Source organism: Carassius gibelio, chromosome B23 (genome assembly GCF_023724105.1).
Source record: "Carassius gibelio isolate Cgi1373 ecotype wild population from Czech Republic chromosome B23, carGib1.2-hapl.c, whole genome shotgun sequence".
Taxonomy (NCBI): Eukaryota; Metazoa; Chordata; class Actinopteri; order Cypriniformes; family Cyprinidae; genus Carassius; species Carassius gibelio.
In genome coordinates, this window is record NC_068418.1 from 10,694,928 (window position 1) to 10,715,394 (window position 20,467).

A 20,467-nucleotide genomic window follows, 5' to 3' on the forward strand; every position below is an offset into this window, starting at 1 on the left:
AACAGCCCTAGACATTGGATGGTAACACGTTACGAAAGCAAGTCTTCAAGGATCACACGTATCCCTACCACAGGGAGGTGTCTTATATCTTTCGGAGGGCATGCTGGGATGGCTTCCCCCAATAGCATTAACAGCGATGACTCTGAACTGGTAGTTAATGTGGCCGTAGAGCGTCAAGGGGGCAGAGAACTGGCTGCCTGCGATTCGTAGAAGCTCCTTCCACGTCTCCGGCTCCCAGTTGTTCTCTTCGTACTGGATGATGAACTCTAGTCATAGGAACAGAGCACGGTGGTCATTGAATATTCAGAGCACACACTCTCGAAACACTGTGGGGCCAAACCCAGTGGGAGTCCTCTTGAAATATTGTAGAGCAATGTTTTAGTACGAGCAACATCCATGAAAACGACTTCAGAGCAATCTGCTTAAAGCATAAGCCAGCTTCAGAAGCACTGACAATGGGTACAATTACTTATGAAGGGAACGCTAATGGGAGCGTTCTGCATTTGTTCTGTGACCCTAACAGTACAATACATTTGTAGGAGGAGTTTTACCTGTTATTGGACTGTTATGATCACTGGCGGCCACCCAGTGGAGCCTCACACTGCGGTCTTTCAGATCAGTGAGTGTCAGTTGAACCGGTGGATCTGGGACATCTGTGTCACATTTAGGAAACAAACATTTTAAACAAACCTTATATCATAACTTTTTAATGGGATAGTTCACACAAAAAAATGAAAATGTTTATTTAGTCACCCTCATGTCGTTTCAAACCTGTACTGTATGATTTCTTTCTTATGTTGAACATGAAGGAAGATTTTTGAAGAATGCTGGTTATCAAACAGTTGATGTTCCCCATTGACTTCTATAGTATTTTTTTTTTTTTAATGCTATGGAAGTCAATGGGGATCAACAACTCTTTAAAATTCATCAGAATATCTTATTTTTTGTTCAACATAAGAAAAAACTTAAATGGGATCTGAATGACTTGAGGGTGAGTAAATGATGACACAATTTTCAAATTTTTGTGTGAACGATTCCTTTAAGACAATTCAAAACATAATCAGAATCACTTAAAGAAATAACTGGTGCAATAATGATCACAAAGTGATGATTCACAATATAGTTTGCAAAGATTGAATTTGCTACACTGTTATTTGAATATTTTCCCAAATAATGAATATTGTGGTATTAAAGTGATATAAACATAACACAATCTAGTTGGTATTCATTCTGATCTCAAAAGGTCATTCAATCGTACCTAACACAGTTATGTATGCAGAAGCTGAATCTTGGTCCAGTGATGTTCGAACAATGCAGGTGTAATTCCCTTGATCACTGTGGCTCACATTGACAATCTGGAGAATTCCATCATATGTGAAATATCTGCAAATATGCCAAAAACGGTACAATATAAAATCACAGTTAGATTGATAAAATGTTGTCAAATGAAAATTCCTGAATTCCTAAATGAGACATCAGACTCATAAATACTTTGTTTATGCAGTAGTTCCAAGTCTTTCACAATGTTCAAAGAATCTTACATTGTTTTAAATCTTGAATGAAATAAACAATGTGCATTCCAGGAATATTTATTGTATCTCTCTATGTTGGCAGCAACAGTCAATGGTAAAACAAGACAATAAACAATAAGTCATTGACAAATAAGAGTGTCCAGAATGGAGTTCTTAGAAATGTATTCTTCATCTTTAACATTGTTCTAAAAACTTACAACTATGTTTAAATGGAATGCCTCTAAAATGTGATGTAACCAAGTATTAACTGAAATAAAAAATGATTCAAATATTTTTCTTACACCTTTAATGTGAGTGTACAATTATTGTTTTTTAATGTAATCTGTATTTTTAAACAAATATTATGAATTATTAATTAACAATTAATCAGCAGGCTCTGTGGGAGTCACACCACATAACTACAACCTACATTCTACAACCTGATCCAACATTTTTTTTTTCATCATAAAAGGTCAAGTGAACTGATATTTTGAAGTCTTATTGACTATGAATCACAGATGAACTTCAAAGCAAAAATTCAAAGCAATCAATTCCCAAATTTCCAGGCAGACCGGAAAAATAAAGTGGCTGAAGTTGCTATGCAGCCTTACAAAAATAGAAACCATGCATCCGACGAATGAAGCCACCACTTATAATAGTGCAGACAGCTCCATTGATTATAATGGAAGAGATCTAGTTTGTCTCAGGACGGTATAGACACATTGTTACAGGCGGATCTGTGGCTTTTGTTGTGTTCAAATTAGAGCTGCGTTAAATGTTGTCATGACAATCAATGCACATCTCTTTTACAGTTTGTTCACAAGTGTTTGTCTCCGTGTTTTTTTAATTAATAAAAAATGATTTGTGGTTCGACTGGAACTAATCTGCAGCACAGAACTGAATCATGGCCTGCTAATTGGTGACCTGAGGTAGAGATGCAAACATAATTTGTCTGGAAGCAAATAACTAACAGTCACAACAATGAAACACACTGCATTTACACAAAAGATCCAGTTGGGCATCATGCTCCAGCCAGTAGAAATGAGGTTAAAGCTCCTGCTCATTAGCTGGAGTACCTTTTGATTTTCAAGCGAGACATTTTCCCCATAAGAGCTTAATATGAATGATAAAAGCTTACAATTACATCCAGCTCGGCTCTGTTACATGACTACAAAGTTTAAGTACTTAACCCATGATTCCAGCACTGATGAAACTATAAATAAAAACTCCATATCCCACATTTATCCTTCCTATTTTGACAGCACGACCTAAAACAAGGATTTACTTAAATGGCTTCAATGAATTTCGAATTGAACCATTAGGGGGAATCTACCTCATCCTACTACTAAAGGAAAACAGGTCACCCACCCTTCAGAGAAGTTTGAGAGGATATTCATCCCATCTTTCATCCACAAGATCTCCAGCTCTCTTCTGAGGGTGGAATCGCACTCCACCTGGCACTGCAGCTCCGCCATTGATCCTCTTTTGACCTTCATGTCTTGAGGAGGTTTGACGATCCTCGTTGAATCTGTCAACAGAAGACGCCATCGTTGCAGTAATGATCGGGAAGTAGAAAGCTTTTTGATTAAGGAAGGTGGCTGACCTTTAATGAGTAGTTCAGTGGTGAGGCTCGCGATGCCTTCGGAGTTGTTTGCCAAACATTTGTACTTGCCCATATCTTCCATCTCGACTTTGTGAATCTGCAGGGAGCCATTCTTCAAGAGCGAATATCTCTCTCCATCTAGAGAGCCCTCTGGGTCTTCTCTTCTCCTACAAAACAAACATTGAACCCTTCAGAGGTCTTCTGAAATAGAGGCCCATGGGAAGGGCCTTTACTGAAATGACTACAGATGCTCTGTTGATAAAACCGAATCAATGTAGCCTAGTCGCCCCCCTTTCCCCCACTTTTTTTTTTACTTTGACTTTCAAAATTGACCAAAGGTTTTTGAAAGGAAACTTTTCAAAGAAGAAAAGAGTATGAATACGAGTGCAAAAGGAGGATCCCCTGGAGAGAACAGACATTTCAAAAGGCCTATAGATCTTGCAGTGTCTTTTCTCAATGTTTTGTCCCTTTTCCTTCACTTAATTCACTTGACCCTTGTGGGTCTCTGTACTGCTGTTATCAGGCACCCTGTCCCCAACCCTGTCTCTCATTCACCCATTATCTGAAGACCAGCTACAATAAAACCATGCTAAAGTCCCTGTCAAAAACCATTTAGTGTACTTCTAATAAAACACTGATTAAAATAAATCTATTTAAGGTAGATTTACTGGACAATAATACAATTTGTATTTTCTGTTACCTTTTTATTTCATGATTTGTCAAATGTATAAACCTTGTTACTGTGCATTTAAAACAAATATGGATTACAATATGTTTATTAGCTTAAGTTAAAACAGTGTAATCCGAATCAAGTAAAATCTTACATGCAATTAAATTAAATTAAATTAAATTAAATTAAATTAAATTAAATTAAATTAAATTAAATTAAATTAAATTCATGCATTTAGCAGACGCTTTTATCCAAAGCGACTTAAAGAGCATTCAGGCTATCAATTTTTACCTAGCATGTGTTCCCGGGGAATCGAACCCCCAACCTTGCGCTTGATAAGGCAACGCTCTACCAGTTGAGCTACAGGAACAAAAAGGAATTAAACTACATAAATCTTTTTTTTTCTTTTCTTTTTTTTGATGGATAGGTTCCATAAATAAACACAATTACGCTCATACACCACGTCCAAACCAGGTGTGATACGACATGTCTCCTGTTACAAGAAACTGAATGTGAAAATGGTGCGTGACGCAACAAAACAGCCAATTTCAGGCGTTATCTCTGTTTCACATGCACAACACACTAGAAAAAGAGCGTAAAACTACATTCAGTATCTTCAATTTTCATGACTATTTTCGGACGGCATGCTTTTGCATGGTTTACCTTTAATTTGCCTTATAATCTCTGATTTCTTTTACAATCAGTCTCTTATTGTCCGAGTTTAATGTTTAATATACATGAATCAGAGAAAGCAACCAAGCGACCAACAAAATGTACCAATAAATCTCTGATTAACAGAACAGAGACACCACACTTGTGGCTTCTAATGTTGCGCCTGGTTATGACACGGTGTTAAAATCACAACGCTTGTTACCAAACTCACCAGTTAATGGTGGCAGGTGGTGAACTAAAGACTTTGCAGTCCATAATCACACTCTTGTCTAACATGGTCGCATACTCCAGATAATTCGGCGTCAGGATCAAAGGGGGGTGATCTGTGAGAAAGCCAGACCATTAGTCAAAACATTCGTGCACACAGACAAACATCAAACAGCCAGCGCGGCATGTGGCTCCCTTCATGCGCTGTAGTATGAAACCGAGGCACACTCCTGAAATCACAATTAAACTGTAAAAAAGCTATTAGCATATAAAAGAGCTTCTTCTTCTGCCAGCTACAAACAGGAAACAGTGACCGAAGTAGGTCATAGACACACACTCATGCACAGGTTTCATTTTATTCTTCTACGTCAATTATGAATCAACAGCTGCTGAAACCCTTAAGCCATTATATGTCAGCAAGAGCATCATATCATAATCAAAGGCAAGAAAACTTCAGTGAGGACCACAAGCCTCGCTTCTGGTGCTGTGATTAATTGATACATGTAAATTAGGTGGGCTGCGCATCAGTATTAATGCGCTCTGAAAATCACAATATGATATTCATCTTCTTCCAGTTTCCACAGGTAAGTGAAGTACTCACTCATCACAAGCACGTTAGTGTTGACAAGCAGGGTCCCGTGTCTGTTGGAGGCCTCACACTGGTACACGGCAGTGTCTTTCTGCTCTGCTCCGAGGATGATTATTCTGTCATCAAGCATTTTGTAATTGGTAGAAGGAAAATCTGGGGAGTAAACAAACTTGAATTGGCATCCAAAGTGTTTAGGAGAGACCGGCATTAGGTGTCACATGGGCTTATACAGTACACTGTTTGGGGTCAGTTAGATTTGTAATGTTTTTAAATGGTCTTTTTTTTTTGCTAAGGCTGCATTTATTTGATCACAAATACAGTAATATTGTGAAATATTTTTGCAGTTTAAAATAACTGTTTTCTATTTGAATATATTTTAAAATTTAATTTATTCCTGTGATGCAAAGATATATTTCCAGCATCATTACTCCAGTCTTCAGAGTCACATGAGAGACATTTCTTAATATTATCAGTCAAACAATTGAAATAGAAATCTTTTGGTCCAAAGTAAATGTTTCACTGTCACTTTTGATCAACTCAATGCATCCTTGCTCTGAATCTTAATAAAACCTTACTGTCCACGTGAAACCACAGAAATGTAAGATTGTTTTAGGGACAACAGCAGTGGAAATGTTCAACAGCTAAGACTAGAAAATATCCATCTATACACAAACCGACTTTTAAAAATAAACCCACTCTGAGAAATTGTGTAAAAAAATGTTTCAGCTAGCCCCAGTGTTGTCTATATTGTAATATTTGACATTATTAAAGCAGCAATAAACTTATGTACAGCAATGAAAAGGCAGCAATAAACTTCTGCACTTCGGTGCATATTTAGAAGATACAACACTGACTTTTTTCATCTGCTGCTGATATATTGTTTTACCAGAGCATGTAAATTGTGCATAAATACAGAGGTGGCCACATATTCACTTCTGTTTATGAAGTCTAATGGAAAAGAACAACAGACTGTTCTCACAGCCTTTAATTGCACATTTGGCAGTGGCTTTGAGCCGACAAATTTAGTCAAATGTGCATGATAAGGGTGGGAGTGGAAGGGGTTTAACACACCATCAAGAGGCTGGCCATTTCTCTTCCAGGTGATTGTGGGTTGTGGTTTTCCTCTAGCAGAACACTTGATGTGGATGTCAGATCCGATCTCTGCTAACTGACTCTTCACTGGCTCCTCCTGCCAGCTGGGAGGCTCTGAGACACACAACATATGAATTCAATTTGGATTAAACTAGGGCAATACTGCCCCCCTGTGTTTATAAATTACATGACTTAAAATCTTGTAAAATATGGCATTGATTTGGTGCTTTTTAAATGCTAGTCAAACAGCCAATATGCATGCTAGTGAGAATTATATATACGCTTCATATAAAAATAGTTCAGTTAAGAAATTGCATTAACTATACCATAATTATTATCGCAGTATTTATAATCCGTTTTAATATTAGTTATTAAAAATACAATTGTTTTTCTGTTAGCCAATGTTATCTCAGGTCATTAAATTATACTGACGTACAACTTTTGTTTTTAATAATCATTAGTAAATTCCAAAATTAATTTAAACTAAGATTAATAAATGCTTTAGAGGTATATTTCATTGTTTCATTGTTAGTAGTATGTGTAATTAATGTTAACAAATGGAACCTTGAAGTGTTACTAGTTATTCATACTAGTTATTATAACTAGAATAAATGGGAATCGTCAAATACCCAAATAAAATTCAGGTTAAAACTTTATAAATGTTTGCATACCCTCAACAATAACGTGGAAATGATGCCCAGCTTCACCAAGATCATTCTTGGCTTTGCACATGTATCTCCCTTCATCCTGATCTGTGAGGTTTGGTATAGTCAGAAGCTTTCCATAGTTCTTGAGTTGTGTACGCTTCGGTAAGTTGTCCCTTATCTTGATCCATTCTACCACAGGTGTAGGCCTGAGAAAAGACCAAAATAAACCGCTGTCAGTGGGAATGCTTTGCCACCGTGTAGCATTTGTCAAGCCAACATGGCCATAGAGAAGTGAACTCACAGTCCTTCTGCGATACACTCCAGCTCCAGCTCTTCTCCTTTTTTTAGGTGTGTGGTTGAATTACTGGAGGGCATCAAAATGTTTGGCATTCTCTGCTGAACTGAATGGGGAATGAACAAGAATGGACCAAAGTCTAAATAAAGATTCAAGATAAATACTCAGCGAACAGGCCATTATAGCACCACATTTTGTAAAGTGACAGTAAGAAGTTATTCTGTCCCAGCTCAAACCCAAGAAAATCTCACAGTCTGAACTCCAGAAATAGCTGACAAACTAGCAAGCGCTGAAACCCAACAGTGCTTTATCTTAAACTTCCTTTTTTTTTTTTTTTTTTTTTTAAAAGCCCTTAGATGACAATCATTGTAACAAAAGCTAAAAAAAAAAAAAAAAAAAAAAAAAAAAGGTTTTTGGGGTATTTTACAAGATAAGTTACTCTTTGCCATGTGACTCACCACTCGTGATGTCATCATCCCCCTGGCCTGAATAAAAAAAGAAAGAAAGAAAATGGTTAGAATTTTCAGCACATTTAAATAGTAATAAATATCTTATATACAGTACATATAAAGCATACACACACACACACACACACTAAAAGCCTTTTATTGGGTCCTATTTTATTGGGATTTTATTAGGCCCTTTTAAATATTTTTAGTAAATGCTTGCATATCATAAACTGACTTCACTAGTTATAGTACTGCGTTTAATTTAATTAGATGTTAAAATAAGTTCTCTCATCTCAGTACTGTTTGATTAAGGGCAGGTTATGGAGTCAGTCACGAGTGAAACGCAAGTTTCCCGGTGAACAGCAGCCCTTCACCGGCTCAGATTTCTGTGACACACCGGCACGAGAATTGTGGATGAATGTGCAGGGAATAGTTAAATACACTTTAATTAAAATTATAGTTTGAAATGTTTCAGTTGTATTTCTAAAATGCTTGTTTAACAAGTTTAAATGTATGTAATGTTGTAAACTATGCTGTATTCACCCAAATAAATTCAATTTGTCTTGTATTTTGTCCATGGGTGTTCTAGTGTCCCATTAATGTTCATCTTTTAAATATAGCTGTTGCCTCAAGTAATTATGTGTGTAATTTATTTTATTTTCTTATTTCCAGACCATTTTAAGTCAGTGATATAATGATTTTCAAACAATACTTGACTTAAATAAACAACCCAGCATTTTGGGTAGAAACATTTAATGTGTTCTGTCCAATATTTACCCAGCACTGGACTGCGAAATAACCCAAGTTGGGTTGTTTTTATCCCAGCATTTTTTAGAGTGTATATACTGTAAATCTCAGATACAAAATGAATCCTTTGTAATTTTCTTTTAAGATTAGCATTTTTATTAGGCTCCTATAGGTTCAGTAATTTCACATTAATGGCAATGAATAATAATGGCTGTTCTTTTCATTGCTATTAAAGAGAAATATCCGAAGATAAACATAGGAGCCTGAAGAAAAATGCTCATTTTAGAAGAAAGTTTCTTATAATTCAGAAATATATATACATGTATAAACATATATACTATGTAACTTTTGTAACTTTTTTTTTTTTTTTAATCATAATAAGACCAGGAGTCCATTTTAATGACATGTTGACTTTAACGAGTATTATATTAGAGACATTTACTGTTAAATTATTATCATGCTTAAAATACTGCATGCTGACAATACACTAAGACCAGGTTGCATCCATAAATTAGTTCCACTTCAATGAATCCCCACTACAGCCGTTTGAGCATTGCTTTTAGAAAGTAATCTAATACGTTCAACAGTATATTTACGCACTTACAAAATAAAGAACAAAAAATGTTTAAACTTGATTAAGCCATTTTTGTGCATCTCAGTTTTGTCTGTGGCATAAGAGCTGCATTTTCACGACATTGTGTCAAGCTAAAAATACTTTTAAAACCATCTTGTCACATTCTGCTGTGCTTTTGTCCAGCTGTTCATGAACACAAGAATGTGTCCTAGGTCACCCAAAACCAGCATAACAGGTCTTCATTGATACAGTGATTAGTAGGTTTGTGAAAATATGTATACACACACTCTACAGACTACAATTCATTCTGCACTGTTTGGGGTCAGTAAGACTGTTTAAAGAAATTAATACTTTTAATCAGAAACGATGCAATAAATTGATCAAAAGTGATAGTAAATCAATTTGTGGTGTTGAATGAATGCTGCTCTTTTAAATCCTGAAATATCTTTCAACACAAATATGTAGCAGCTCAACTGTTTTCAGGATTGAGAATAATAAATGTTTCTTAAGCATTAAATCATCATATTAGACTGATTTCTGAAGGATCATGTGACACTGAAGACTGGAGGAATGATGCTGAAATCCAGCTATCGTGTTTATGAGATTCCTGCCACATACTTGGCTTGACCCTCAGGGCCATGGGGGGTTTCTGAACGATTGTGCGTATCCTGGAAAAGGAGGCAAAACAGCAGTAATCGTCGTGGCTGTCTGTCACCAGTGTGTTAGAGAAGTACAGGTTCCCATTGAGGCCCATGGACACCCTCTCATTCTGCTCGATGTGTCGAAGATCTGAGAACAATACAGAGAGGAGGGTTAGATTAACATGAGCCACAGGACATCGGAGAGGGCAACCATTCAGACCGCCCAGAAACAGTCCCATCTGACAGACTGCACAACAGATAACAGGCATCATGGGTAGAGCTTTGAATGCTCAGGGATTCTTGTTCCTCTCCAGAAGTGTAGGTGGCTCGATGCGATTAAGCCGCCTCTTCAGCTCAAGAAGTGAAGACATGTGCAATAATAACTCTCTTGCTTTCCAAGATAAATATCTAGAACAAGGTACGTTTACTTACATAAAATTAAAATGCACCTACAGTAAGTCTTTCCTTCACAAAAAAAAGTTAATGATATTTAAAGAGGTTCATGCTTATAATAGGGAAAAAAGATGTTTGCCAATGGGGGTTTAAAATTAATTCAAACTGATAATTCAAGTTTATTTGTCCTATCCTCACAATCCCAAACCTGATTATATTTCATTGGATTACTCTGAAATCTAATATTTCTTTTCTTCTCAAGAAAATTATCTTGTTTTAAGGGAGTTTATATATATATATATATATATATATATATATATATATATATATATAATTTTATTTACTTATTTATTTATTTTTTATTTTTTGGGGGGGGGGGGTGGCACATAACAAAAAACTAAGAGCATTCTTTTTTCTTTTTTTCTCTCTCTCTTTGTCTATGTCTAATAATTAATATGCATTTTAAATAATGTGATTAAAGGTATGGTTCAACCTAAAAAAAAAAAGAAAAAAGAACAACAGAAATTAAAATTAACAATTTTGCATTCGATCACCCTCAAGTTGTTCCAAGCCTTCCATCCTTGAATTTCCTTCTTCTGCTGAACACAAATGAAGACATTTATCAGACTTCCATTGTATCTTTTCTATACTATTGAAGTGAATGGCTACCAAAAACGGGTTTGTTACCAACATTTTTTTCAAAATATCGCATCTCAACTCATAACTCATTTAGGTTTGGAGCAACATGAGGGTGAGTAAATGATGACAGAAATGTCATTTTTGGGCTAACTATGCCTTTAATAATAGTAAAAATACATAAAACAAAATACAAAATACATACACTTTTATTATTGGGCCTACATGCATATTATGGCATTTCAAATCGATATTAATGTTTGGTTGGGATGGCATTTTGTTTACTTTTGACGTTTTGTTTTTCTGTTGTCAGGTATGAGCGTTTGAGATTGACTGATTTATTGTTTTACTGACTTGAAAGAAAGAATCAGATTCTTCAAATGTCACATATTCCCAGCATTCCTTACAAATTGCAACATGTAACATTTATCATCAAAAGCCTGTTATTAGCGGAGGCGGTAGAACTCCAGTCTGGCGCCAGAAAAGATTGTATATAACAGCTATATGCATGCATCTGTTTACCCGTTTAGCCAAAAACAGGCAGATGACGGACACATCACAAACAACAACGTTTGCTGTAACAGCTGAGCAAATCAGAAAAAGTGTTATTAATATACTATTATATTTTCTGTTCATATTTTGAATTCGATTTTATTTAGATGTTTTTTCCTTTTCACTCAAGTTTTGTTCATTTTGTTGTACATTTCAGCAACTTTTTTTATGGTTTTAGTTTTTTTTTTTTTTTTTTAACAATAATAATACAGATCTGAAGAAGTGATATTCAAACTAAAAAGAAATTCACGGCATTAGAAAGATCAGCTTGGATTCGTCTATTTGGCAAATGTTATGTGCAGTAAACAGATTTAAAGTGTCTTGAACTACCATTGGTCATCCAGTACATCTGCCAAGGTGGTGTTCCTTGTGGCGGGTTACACTCCAAAACCACCGAATCACCTTCCGTGACCACCACTGGCTCTGTCTTCTCCTTGGGAAACTTGGGCACCACTGTGAGCAAGCACAAAAACAATGCAAATAAACTCCTTTAAACTCACAGCAGTCACGTTCTTATTAAAGCATAATACCAGTGAAACTGTCGGTAAGACATCATCAAGATTAAAAACCAGTTGAGCAGCATCATGGCGGGTGTGCTTATGGGGTTACATGCAATATGCAAATTTCTTGGAACAGATCTGAGGAAATTCTCAATTCAGGAGTTTCTAGAATTCTAATACTGTATATTAATTTCATGATCAGCAGCCGAGATAACGTGTAACAGGGGATATGTGAACTGTTACTTACCAGGCACAATAAATGCAGATTCCTCTGATATTGCAGTTCCGAGCTTGTTTGAGGCATAACATCTGTATTTTCCCTGGTATTTCACTCTCTCTTTAGTGTTGGGTATCACAAAGGTCCCACTACTTTCTTCTTTAATGAGCCGAGGGTCTTTATGCAGGTCAAAATCCATCCCATTTTTTGTCCAGCGGTACCTGTTCAATTAAAAACACACAACAAGCACTTATTAGGCATGCAAAGAAATATATATATATATATATATATATATATATATATATATATATATATATATATATATATATATATATATATATATATATATATATTTAAATCATAGATGTTCAAAGTTTTTCATGGAACCACCGATGCCCATAAAAAAACTATTTTTAACTATTTTCAAGAGTGTATAGTTGGTCTTTATTTTATTTGTCTTTTAATTGTGTTTTAGTAAGTTTAATCTTTCTCCTCTCATCAAATGCATAGATTATATATATATATATATATACACATATATTGTGCATCTATAATTAAAGACATACTGACACTTATCAAATAAAAAAAAAAAAGAAGAAATTTTTTTTTATAAAAAGTTGGAATCTAAAACCGAGACATAATTTAATATGTTTTATTTATACATAAATTCACATTATCTGCAATGTCTGTTTTACTCTGTGGGGGATGATAAATGAATATGTACAGTGACAGGAAAAAAGCTTATTTTCATTTCGAATGTTCACATGTTGCACAAAGAAATGGCTAAGCTTCTTTCAGCCAATTAAAGGCAATTTCATTTGGATATTTCTTCTGTTATTCTGACATCCTCAAGTGCCGGACATCTCACTCACGTAGGTCTTGGGTTGCCTTTGGCTTCACACTTGAACAGGAAGTTCTCATCAAATGGCAAGGCAATGAAAGAGCCTGAGGTCTGAGCGGTGATGGTCGGCAGCTGCTCCACTACAGGAAACATATCACAGGATAAAAGAGCTGTTGAGATGCTCATCTGTGCTAAAAAGGATGCTTGTTTCTGGAAGAGTTTACTGGATAATAACATGTAATACTGTTGAATAATGATCATAGCCTCAAGTTGAAGTTGCATTGGTAGGAACAAACACCTGAAAGCAATTTAACTGTCCTGGCACTTACCATGAGGAGGGAAATAAAGACCAAAGGCAGTGGAGAAGAAGGCCGACAGGAGCCCGACAATAAGGCTCCTGAGCCCCCTCATCCCAGCCAGCAGATAAGGACAAAGGTGAAGGAAATGCAGAAAACACCCTCACAGAGATGTTCTTTTATCAAGAGCTCTTCACTGACTCCTCCAAGGAAAAGATCTAAAGAAACAAAATAAAAAAAAGAGTAAGAACAGAGAACAAATTTTATTAAATCCTTTTACAGCAAAACTTGATAGGGTATTTGAAATGCTGTTTTCTTTGAACCGGCAGTCTTAGGTGTTTTACAACATTATATTGATGCAAATCATCAATGCAGTCTGCAATAGGAACTGGGTCAATGATGTGACACTATTTTCCCTATAGATATTAAATACATTAAACTTGCAATTCATTCATACAGTGAATTGAGCACACCTTTTCTATGATAAATGTTTTAAATTTCTGCATCAAGATTAGATTTAAATGCATTTGTCTGCATAATCATGCAGAATCAAGACACATGATGCACAAAAGATGCACAAACCTACAGACAAATACAAGCAGAAAATTATATCAAAAGGACCCATTAATACCCTCATTACTTATTAGTGTCAATAAGTTCCTAGTAATATCAGAAAATGTTACCTTTTTAGGACAGTATGAGGTTAGTTCAGGTTATAAAGTGTCATGTGGCACCGACAGTCACTTGCTCCATTTCTAAATGAATCAGTCCATTGAATGAATCGGATAAATGAATGATTCAGTGCCTCACTCAAGACAGTTAATTGCTGCTAGCTACTGTCTGTTTTCTTTTCATATTTAAAGCACAATTTCATTTTTGAGCATTTCACATATACATACTGAAAATGTTATTTTAAAAATATTTTTTTCATAGCATGTTATGCAATTAATTGCAGAGTTAGTGCATTCATGCAGTCTGTGCAAGAGTACCCAAAAAACAATTCATGTGCAACCTCTATGCCACTTTGGCAGTGCAAAAATTAATTAAGCTGATGCTACTTTCTTTTGATTGGTAACGGCTGTATAATGCTTCATTACTGAAATATTACTGAAAATTGCCCTGTAAATCCATTCAAGGTTGCAAATATCAGGGTTTAAAGTTCTTTTACTGGTGTTAACCAGCAATTACGCAGAATTTAAAGAATACGAAAAGCTTTGGGTGTGAGCTGTCTATAACATGCCTAAACCAGCCATGGTACGAGCTCAAAAACAAACTCAACAAAATACTGCCTAATTTTCATCATTAACACACTCCCAGAAAACAGCGAGATATAATTTATTTATGGTCACATGTAATCAAGGTGTATGGAAAATATGGTGGAAAGTCTGCAGTATGTGATAAAGTCAGAAAGTATGTGCAGCTTAAAAAAGAAAAAAACCTAGAAAAATACTTAGCATGTGCAAAGTCAAGACACAAAGGTCGAAAGGCTAAAATGAAAGCCATCAGCTGGGAAAAGAATTTGACGTTGTTTATTTCGCAGACTCGTGAGCGTTGTTTGCCTTCACGCCTCTGTGAAGGCTGATGAACCGTGAGTGCGCTCGTGCTGCAGGCTCATTCCTCACATAATCGTTTACACTCACACGCTGCAAAGAGTCAAGCCACCTCCACAAATTACCAACATCAACCTCAGATTAACTTTCATCATCCCCGAGTGGCCAGAGGTGATGGATTGTATCTGTACACAATTTGGAGGCTGGGTGTATAAATGGTCTCCTGTCTCACAGAGAGCAATCAAAACACCTGGATGGACTTGAGGAATCAGCACACTAACCACACTGACAACAGTGATGCCCTGATATCGAGCTGAATGAGAATAATAGTTAAAGATAGTCATGTATCTGGTGCATGTTTACATTGGAAAACAAGTAAACGAAAAATGCAGAGAGACTAGGTCCTGCCCTCATAAGATCAGTTGAATATTTATAAAATGCTTTAATAGATTACTATAGATAACTTAACTTTCATAAATGAAATTATTTGGGATATAAAGTCATTGCTGGAGGGGTGTAATGCTGTCTGAAAGGACCCATTATAGTCAAAATGCCTCTAAAACTGTTTCAGAGTATTTATAAATTGACAGATAATAAAATTTGGATGTAGAGGATGAAGATGCAGAACATGGAGACTCACTTGCAAAATTATTAAAATAGCTCCAAGACGTGTTTTGTACATCATTTTCCTAAGGTTATGAAATGACAAACAGGATTATATTAGTGCACTCTTTCCTCATATAGTTATTTTGAATAAGTACACTACTATGCAAAAGTCTGGCGTTGGAAAGAGTCCCTTATGCTAATCAAGGCTACACTGATTTGATCGAAAATACAGTAAAACAGCAATACTATGGATGTTTATTTTATTTTTATTTTTTTATTTAGAATATATTTTAAATGTGCTTTATACCATGATGGCAAAGTTGAATTTTGTGCATCATTGCTGCAGTCTTCAGTGTCACATGATCCTTCAGAAATCAGTCTAATATGACACTGCTCAAGAAACATTTCTTATAATTTCAAGGTCGAAAACAGTTGTGCTGCTTAATATTTTGGTGGAAACCATGATGTTTTTGGATGAACAAGATGTTCAAATGAACAGTAGTATTGAAAGGTAGTGTATATACTTTAGCATTGCTCAAAATAGAGGCCTATGCAATTTCTATAATTAAAAGTATTTGCATCTGCAGACGCCTTTATATTTACATAATGTAATCAAAACAAACTTATTTTACAGTTTCTTTTTATATACAAAATGTGATATATCAATCTTCTTAAACAATAATATATATATATATACATATATATATATATATATATATATATATATATATATACATATATATATATATATATATATATATATATAGTCATATATACTCAATATATATAAAGAGCCTCAAAAGAATCTGTATCGTAAAGACTGCAGATCCTCACAAGTGTCTGATGCTTCTCATAACAACAGAGAGTAAACTTCTGACACCATTCACAGACACAAACCACTGAGATCTTTAATTCTGGCAAACAAATGTCACATTTATCAACTGCAACAGCATAACTGAACCAAAAACATCCACTTCAAATCATACTGTAATGCTTTACAGATCGATTTCATATGAACAAATTAAAAACAACATGCGAGGCAAGTTAATCAAACAATGAGCCTGAGGAAGACAAACTCACTGAAGCACATGACTGCATATTGCATCCCAAGCTACCACAGACTAACATCAGTTGAGGCTTACAGGTACAACTTTCTCATTTGCTTCACTGTCACCACACACCTTAACCATTATACAAACAGCCAACTAAACAGAACAAGATAACTCTGTTTACTTACAAGTACATACTGACACACATGCAGTCAAGACAGTAATTCCCAGAGGTGATAGTATTCAGACTGAGCATCCAAACTCTCAGCATGCTCTTCAAATTCCTACACACACACGCAGAGAGAGAGAGAGAGAGAGAGTCCAAAAACATGCCCCGGTACTCCAGCAAAGCACTAAAGGGGATCCAGTGAGAAGACATATGTCGGCAAAGCCTCTCACCAGGATAGGAGGCTCCCTAAACCTTTGAAAAGATTCAAATAAAGCCTGATCCGCCAAGCTATTCACAAACCATTAAAGAATAGTTCTGAAAGTGCTGGAATTCCTGCCTATACAACTCAACACATCAGAACAACCTTGACATGAAAACACAGCAGTCTGGAGAGACTTTGCCACTGAGCTATTTGACCGAAAAACAAACCTTGATATAATTGTATCCTCCTGTAATCACTGGTAAACAGAAAAGTGTGGTTTGATGAGCAGTCAAGTAGGATACTGCTTTGATTACAACACACAATTGCTTGTTGATAAAAAACACAACTTGTGTTGAAATCACAATCATACAAGGCAAGTTTTATGTTTATGCTCAATTTGATAATTGACGATTGGGGTTCATTAAAGGGGTCATGTGATGCTTTTTTATAGATCATTATTTTGTGTATTTTTGTAACAGAATATATTGGCATGCTTTAATGTAAAAAAATACACTTTCTTTTTCAATACTGTACATTATTGTAGGTTCTCTATGCCCCGTGTCTCTCAAACGCATAGTTTTCTACAAAGTCCCTTCTTCAGACAAATGCAGTCTGCTCTGATTGGGCAACTGACCCACTGCATTGTGATTGGCCGGATACCACAAGCACTCGTCAGAAATGTAACGCCCCTTTCCATGATCTCGAGCTTCATCTTTTAAAATAAACGCAAAGACAGTTAATAATGTCCTCAGTTTTACCATCAGTTGACTCACAGTGTGTGAACCTGTCTCTCTCTCTCACAAACACACATACACACACACACACACACAACACACAAAACTCTGCATTTGAACATTCAATAGCAAATACTTAAACTAATAACAAAACATGTCATGACTGCTTCAACACTAAATGTGTTACTGAAACCACACCTTCTTTCTTTGCGTAAACATTTGGGCGGCATTATGCAAATATTTCCACATAGTGATGTAGACATGTGGGGGCGTGTTTGAACGAGCCGTTTTAGGGGGCGTGGCAGAGTCTTAACTTTGATAAAGAATATCTCTTTGGATTTGAGATTTCAGTCTTTGCAACTTTACAGATCTTCTTTCATGCACCAAGAGCTTGTAACACTCCAAAGAGAAAGGAAAAATGGAAATCACTTACCGTATGACCCCTTTAATGATTTATTTTAGTGCTTTGTGTCATTTAGTGGTCTGCTCGACCTGCCTATTGTACTTAATGCTTTCCACCACCATATGGCATGCAGAAAGTACAAACAAAGCTTTAATAACAGAGTGAAGGACACATTGACTTTACATTATGTCTCTGTACAGCTGAACATACATAAAGCAACAACATATGATTCCAGACTGAGACATATACACACAAAGCAAGCAAAATATGGACAGTGGACACAAAGTACTATACTTCTTGCATATAATGTGTACACCGCAATGTAAACATTATGAAGAAATGCACTTTACAAGTAGCAATGCTGACTTAGCTGTTTGAGTAACAAGGAGGGGAAATGATTGTCTGGTATTGCTTTTATACATCAGTTCTATAAACAAAACGTTTATGTAGAGTAGCCTAACATATGTTTTAGATACAGAATTGCCAGCTACTTTATCTTTGTATCACCGGTGAACCTTGTTCAAAATGTTGCAATGTTGCTTTGCGTAGTGGTGCTTAATTTTCGAATGATTCAGTGTTCTTTAACAAATCAGTCAAGTAAATGATTCATATGATTCAGTCATTGAAGTTAATGTTTTTAAAATCCTTATATTTAACAAAGACACATTAATTTGATCAAAAGTGACAGTAATGAGTTTGATCAAAAGAGACTTGTTTTTAAAATGTAATGAACATTTTACAAAATCTCACTGACTCCAAAGTTTTGATCAGTGATGATAGATAGATAGATAGATAGATAGATAGATAGATAGATAGATAGATAGATGATAGATAGATAGATAGATAGATAGATAGATAGATAGATAGATAGATAGATAGATAGATAGATAGATAGATAGATAGATAGATAGATAGATAGATAGATAGATAGCAGTGCTAACTGGGAATTAAACTACAGTACTCAAAGTTTAACCTCATTTTGATTTATTGATATTGCCTCCTACATAACTTCATTTAATAATGAACAGATGCTCAAGATCATCAAATAATGAGCCATATGTTCCTAAATTAAGCCATGTCTCTCATTAAGTGGCCAGAAAGCCTATAATTTACCAAGACACTGCCAAAGATTTGTCAACTTCCACATGTCCATAGCATGACAAAACACAGCCCGCTGGGACAGCTGCCTTTTGACCTTTGTCTGGAGCAAACACTCATTAATTCATCATGATTCACGTTACCACAAACACAACTTTGTATCATTACACCGGAGGTTTTCAACATCATTCAAAAACTTAGACAACACTAACAATCCTTTAAAAATGCACCAGAGGAAGTAAAGACAATGCAAGCGGCCTAGAAAGACAACTAATAAGCCCTGACACAGTAACATTCATTCACGCTAGATGCCACAATGTAAAAGCACCTGTATGTCGGCCCACAGATGACCTGTACCTGGGTCTTACAACCGCAGGGTTAGAGTTACATTAGGACACCTGCCACACATGAAACTGATTTTGTGAGATTAGTCATGTTGTGGTTTTTTGTGTTGGCTGATTTCGCATGTGAAAACTTTGAGGCTTTTGAAACAAGTCACAACTCATACACACATTCTCTCTCTTTTCCATGTTCTCACTAATGTACAGTACATGAATAAGTTACAATTAAAGAGTTTTTTTTTTTTTTTAGTTTTAAAGTTTGCTCACCAAGATTGCATTTATTTGATCAAAAACACACTAAAAACAGTAAGAATGTGAAATAGTGTTACATTTTAAAATAGCTGTTCTCTAATTTAATATATTTAAGAAATGTAATTTATTTGTGTGATCAAAGCTGAATTTTCAGCATCATTACTCCAGTCTTCAGTGACACATGATCCTTCAGAAATCATAATATCTAATATACTGATTTACCGCTCAAGAAACATGAATAAAAAGTTCAAAAGAACAGATTTTATCTTTTGTAGCATTATAAATGTCTTTACAATATTTGTAAGTTTAATTGTCATTTTGATTAATTTAATGCATCCTTGCTTAATAAAATTATTCATTTAAAATGTACTAACCACAAACTTTTGAACAGTAGCACTGTTTATGAAAGTCATTACAATGCAGTGTATACATTTATATATGAAGGGTATGGTTCAATAATGCGATAAACGCCACTTAGAAAAAAATATATATTGAGTTTCCGCCAAAATCAGTATTGTATTTTGCCATAATTGAAAAGTTATTAGGTCATGTTTTCTCCCTTTTTTCCAAACCGCACCATTCCACGCACTCTAGACAGTAATGGCAGCGCTTTGAATACTCCGCATCTTAGTTTTCCTCATCTACTTTTTACTTTGTGATGAACAAACAAGGGCTGCATGATAAATCGCATGTGATTGTCATCCGCATCTCGTCAGTAAAGCCGTTGTCCTGACATTTTATCCTACCCGTCAGATTTTCCTACCCGGGTTTACTGCACATGTGCACAACAATATCGCGTCCTTTTTCTCATGCTAAACAACGATATTTAATGTACCTGCATTACTGTAAGGGTAGGTTTAGGGTTGGGGTAGGTGTAAACATTAATAAAAATGCAATCTAATTTGTAGAAAAGAATATTTATTGTTGGTTT

The 20,467-nt window shown here is 35.5% G+C and overlaps 1 protein-coding gene across 4 annotated transcripts in view; it reads right to left on the minus strand.

Moving 5' to 3' along the window:
* The window catches only part of chl1a (cell adhesion molecule L1-like a), a 37,849-nt gene that overhangs the window by 15,896 nt on the left and 1,486 nt on the right, over window positions 1-20,467 (minus strand). For all 4 annotated transcript variants that reach the window (XM_052594264.1, XM_052594263.1, XM_052594262.1 and 1 more), the window contains exons 2-17: window positions 13,166-13,350; window positions 12,868-12,976; window positions 12,026-12,216; window positions 11,609-11,731; window positions 9,675-9,845; window positions 7,745-7,771; window positions 7,293-7,392; window positions 7,016-7,197; window positions 6,324-6,458; window positions 5,265-5,405; window positions 4,668-4,779; window positions 3,115-3,281; window positions 2,880-3,039; window positions 1,259-1,383; window positions 552-653; window positions 69-266 (exon numbers count right to left, since the gene is read on the minus strand). In XM_052594264.1, the coding sequence (XP_052450224.1) occupies window positions 69-266; window positions 552-653; window positions 1,259-1,383; window positions 2,880-3,039; window positions 3,115-3,281; window positions 4,668-4,779; window positions 5,265-5,405; window positions 6,324-6,458; window positions 7,016-7,197; window positions 7,293-7,392; window positions 7,745-7,771; window positions 9,675-9,845; window positions 11,609-11,731; window positions 12,026-12,216; window positions 12,868-12,976; window positions 13,166-13,247 (2,125 nt within the window). In that variant the 5' untranslated portion in view covers window positions 13,248-13,350. The remainder of the gene's footprint in view (window positions 1-68; window positions 267-551; window positions 654-1,258; window positions 1,384-2,879; window positions 3,040-3,114; window positions 3,282-4,667; window positions 4,780-5,264; window positions 5,406-6,323; window positions 6,459-7,015; window positions 7,198-7,292; window positions 7,393-7,744; window positions 7,772-9,674; window positions 9,846-11,608; window positions 11,732-12,025; window positions 12,217-12,867; window positions 12,977-13,165; window positions 13,351-20,467) is intronic.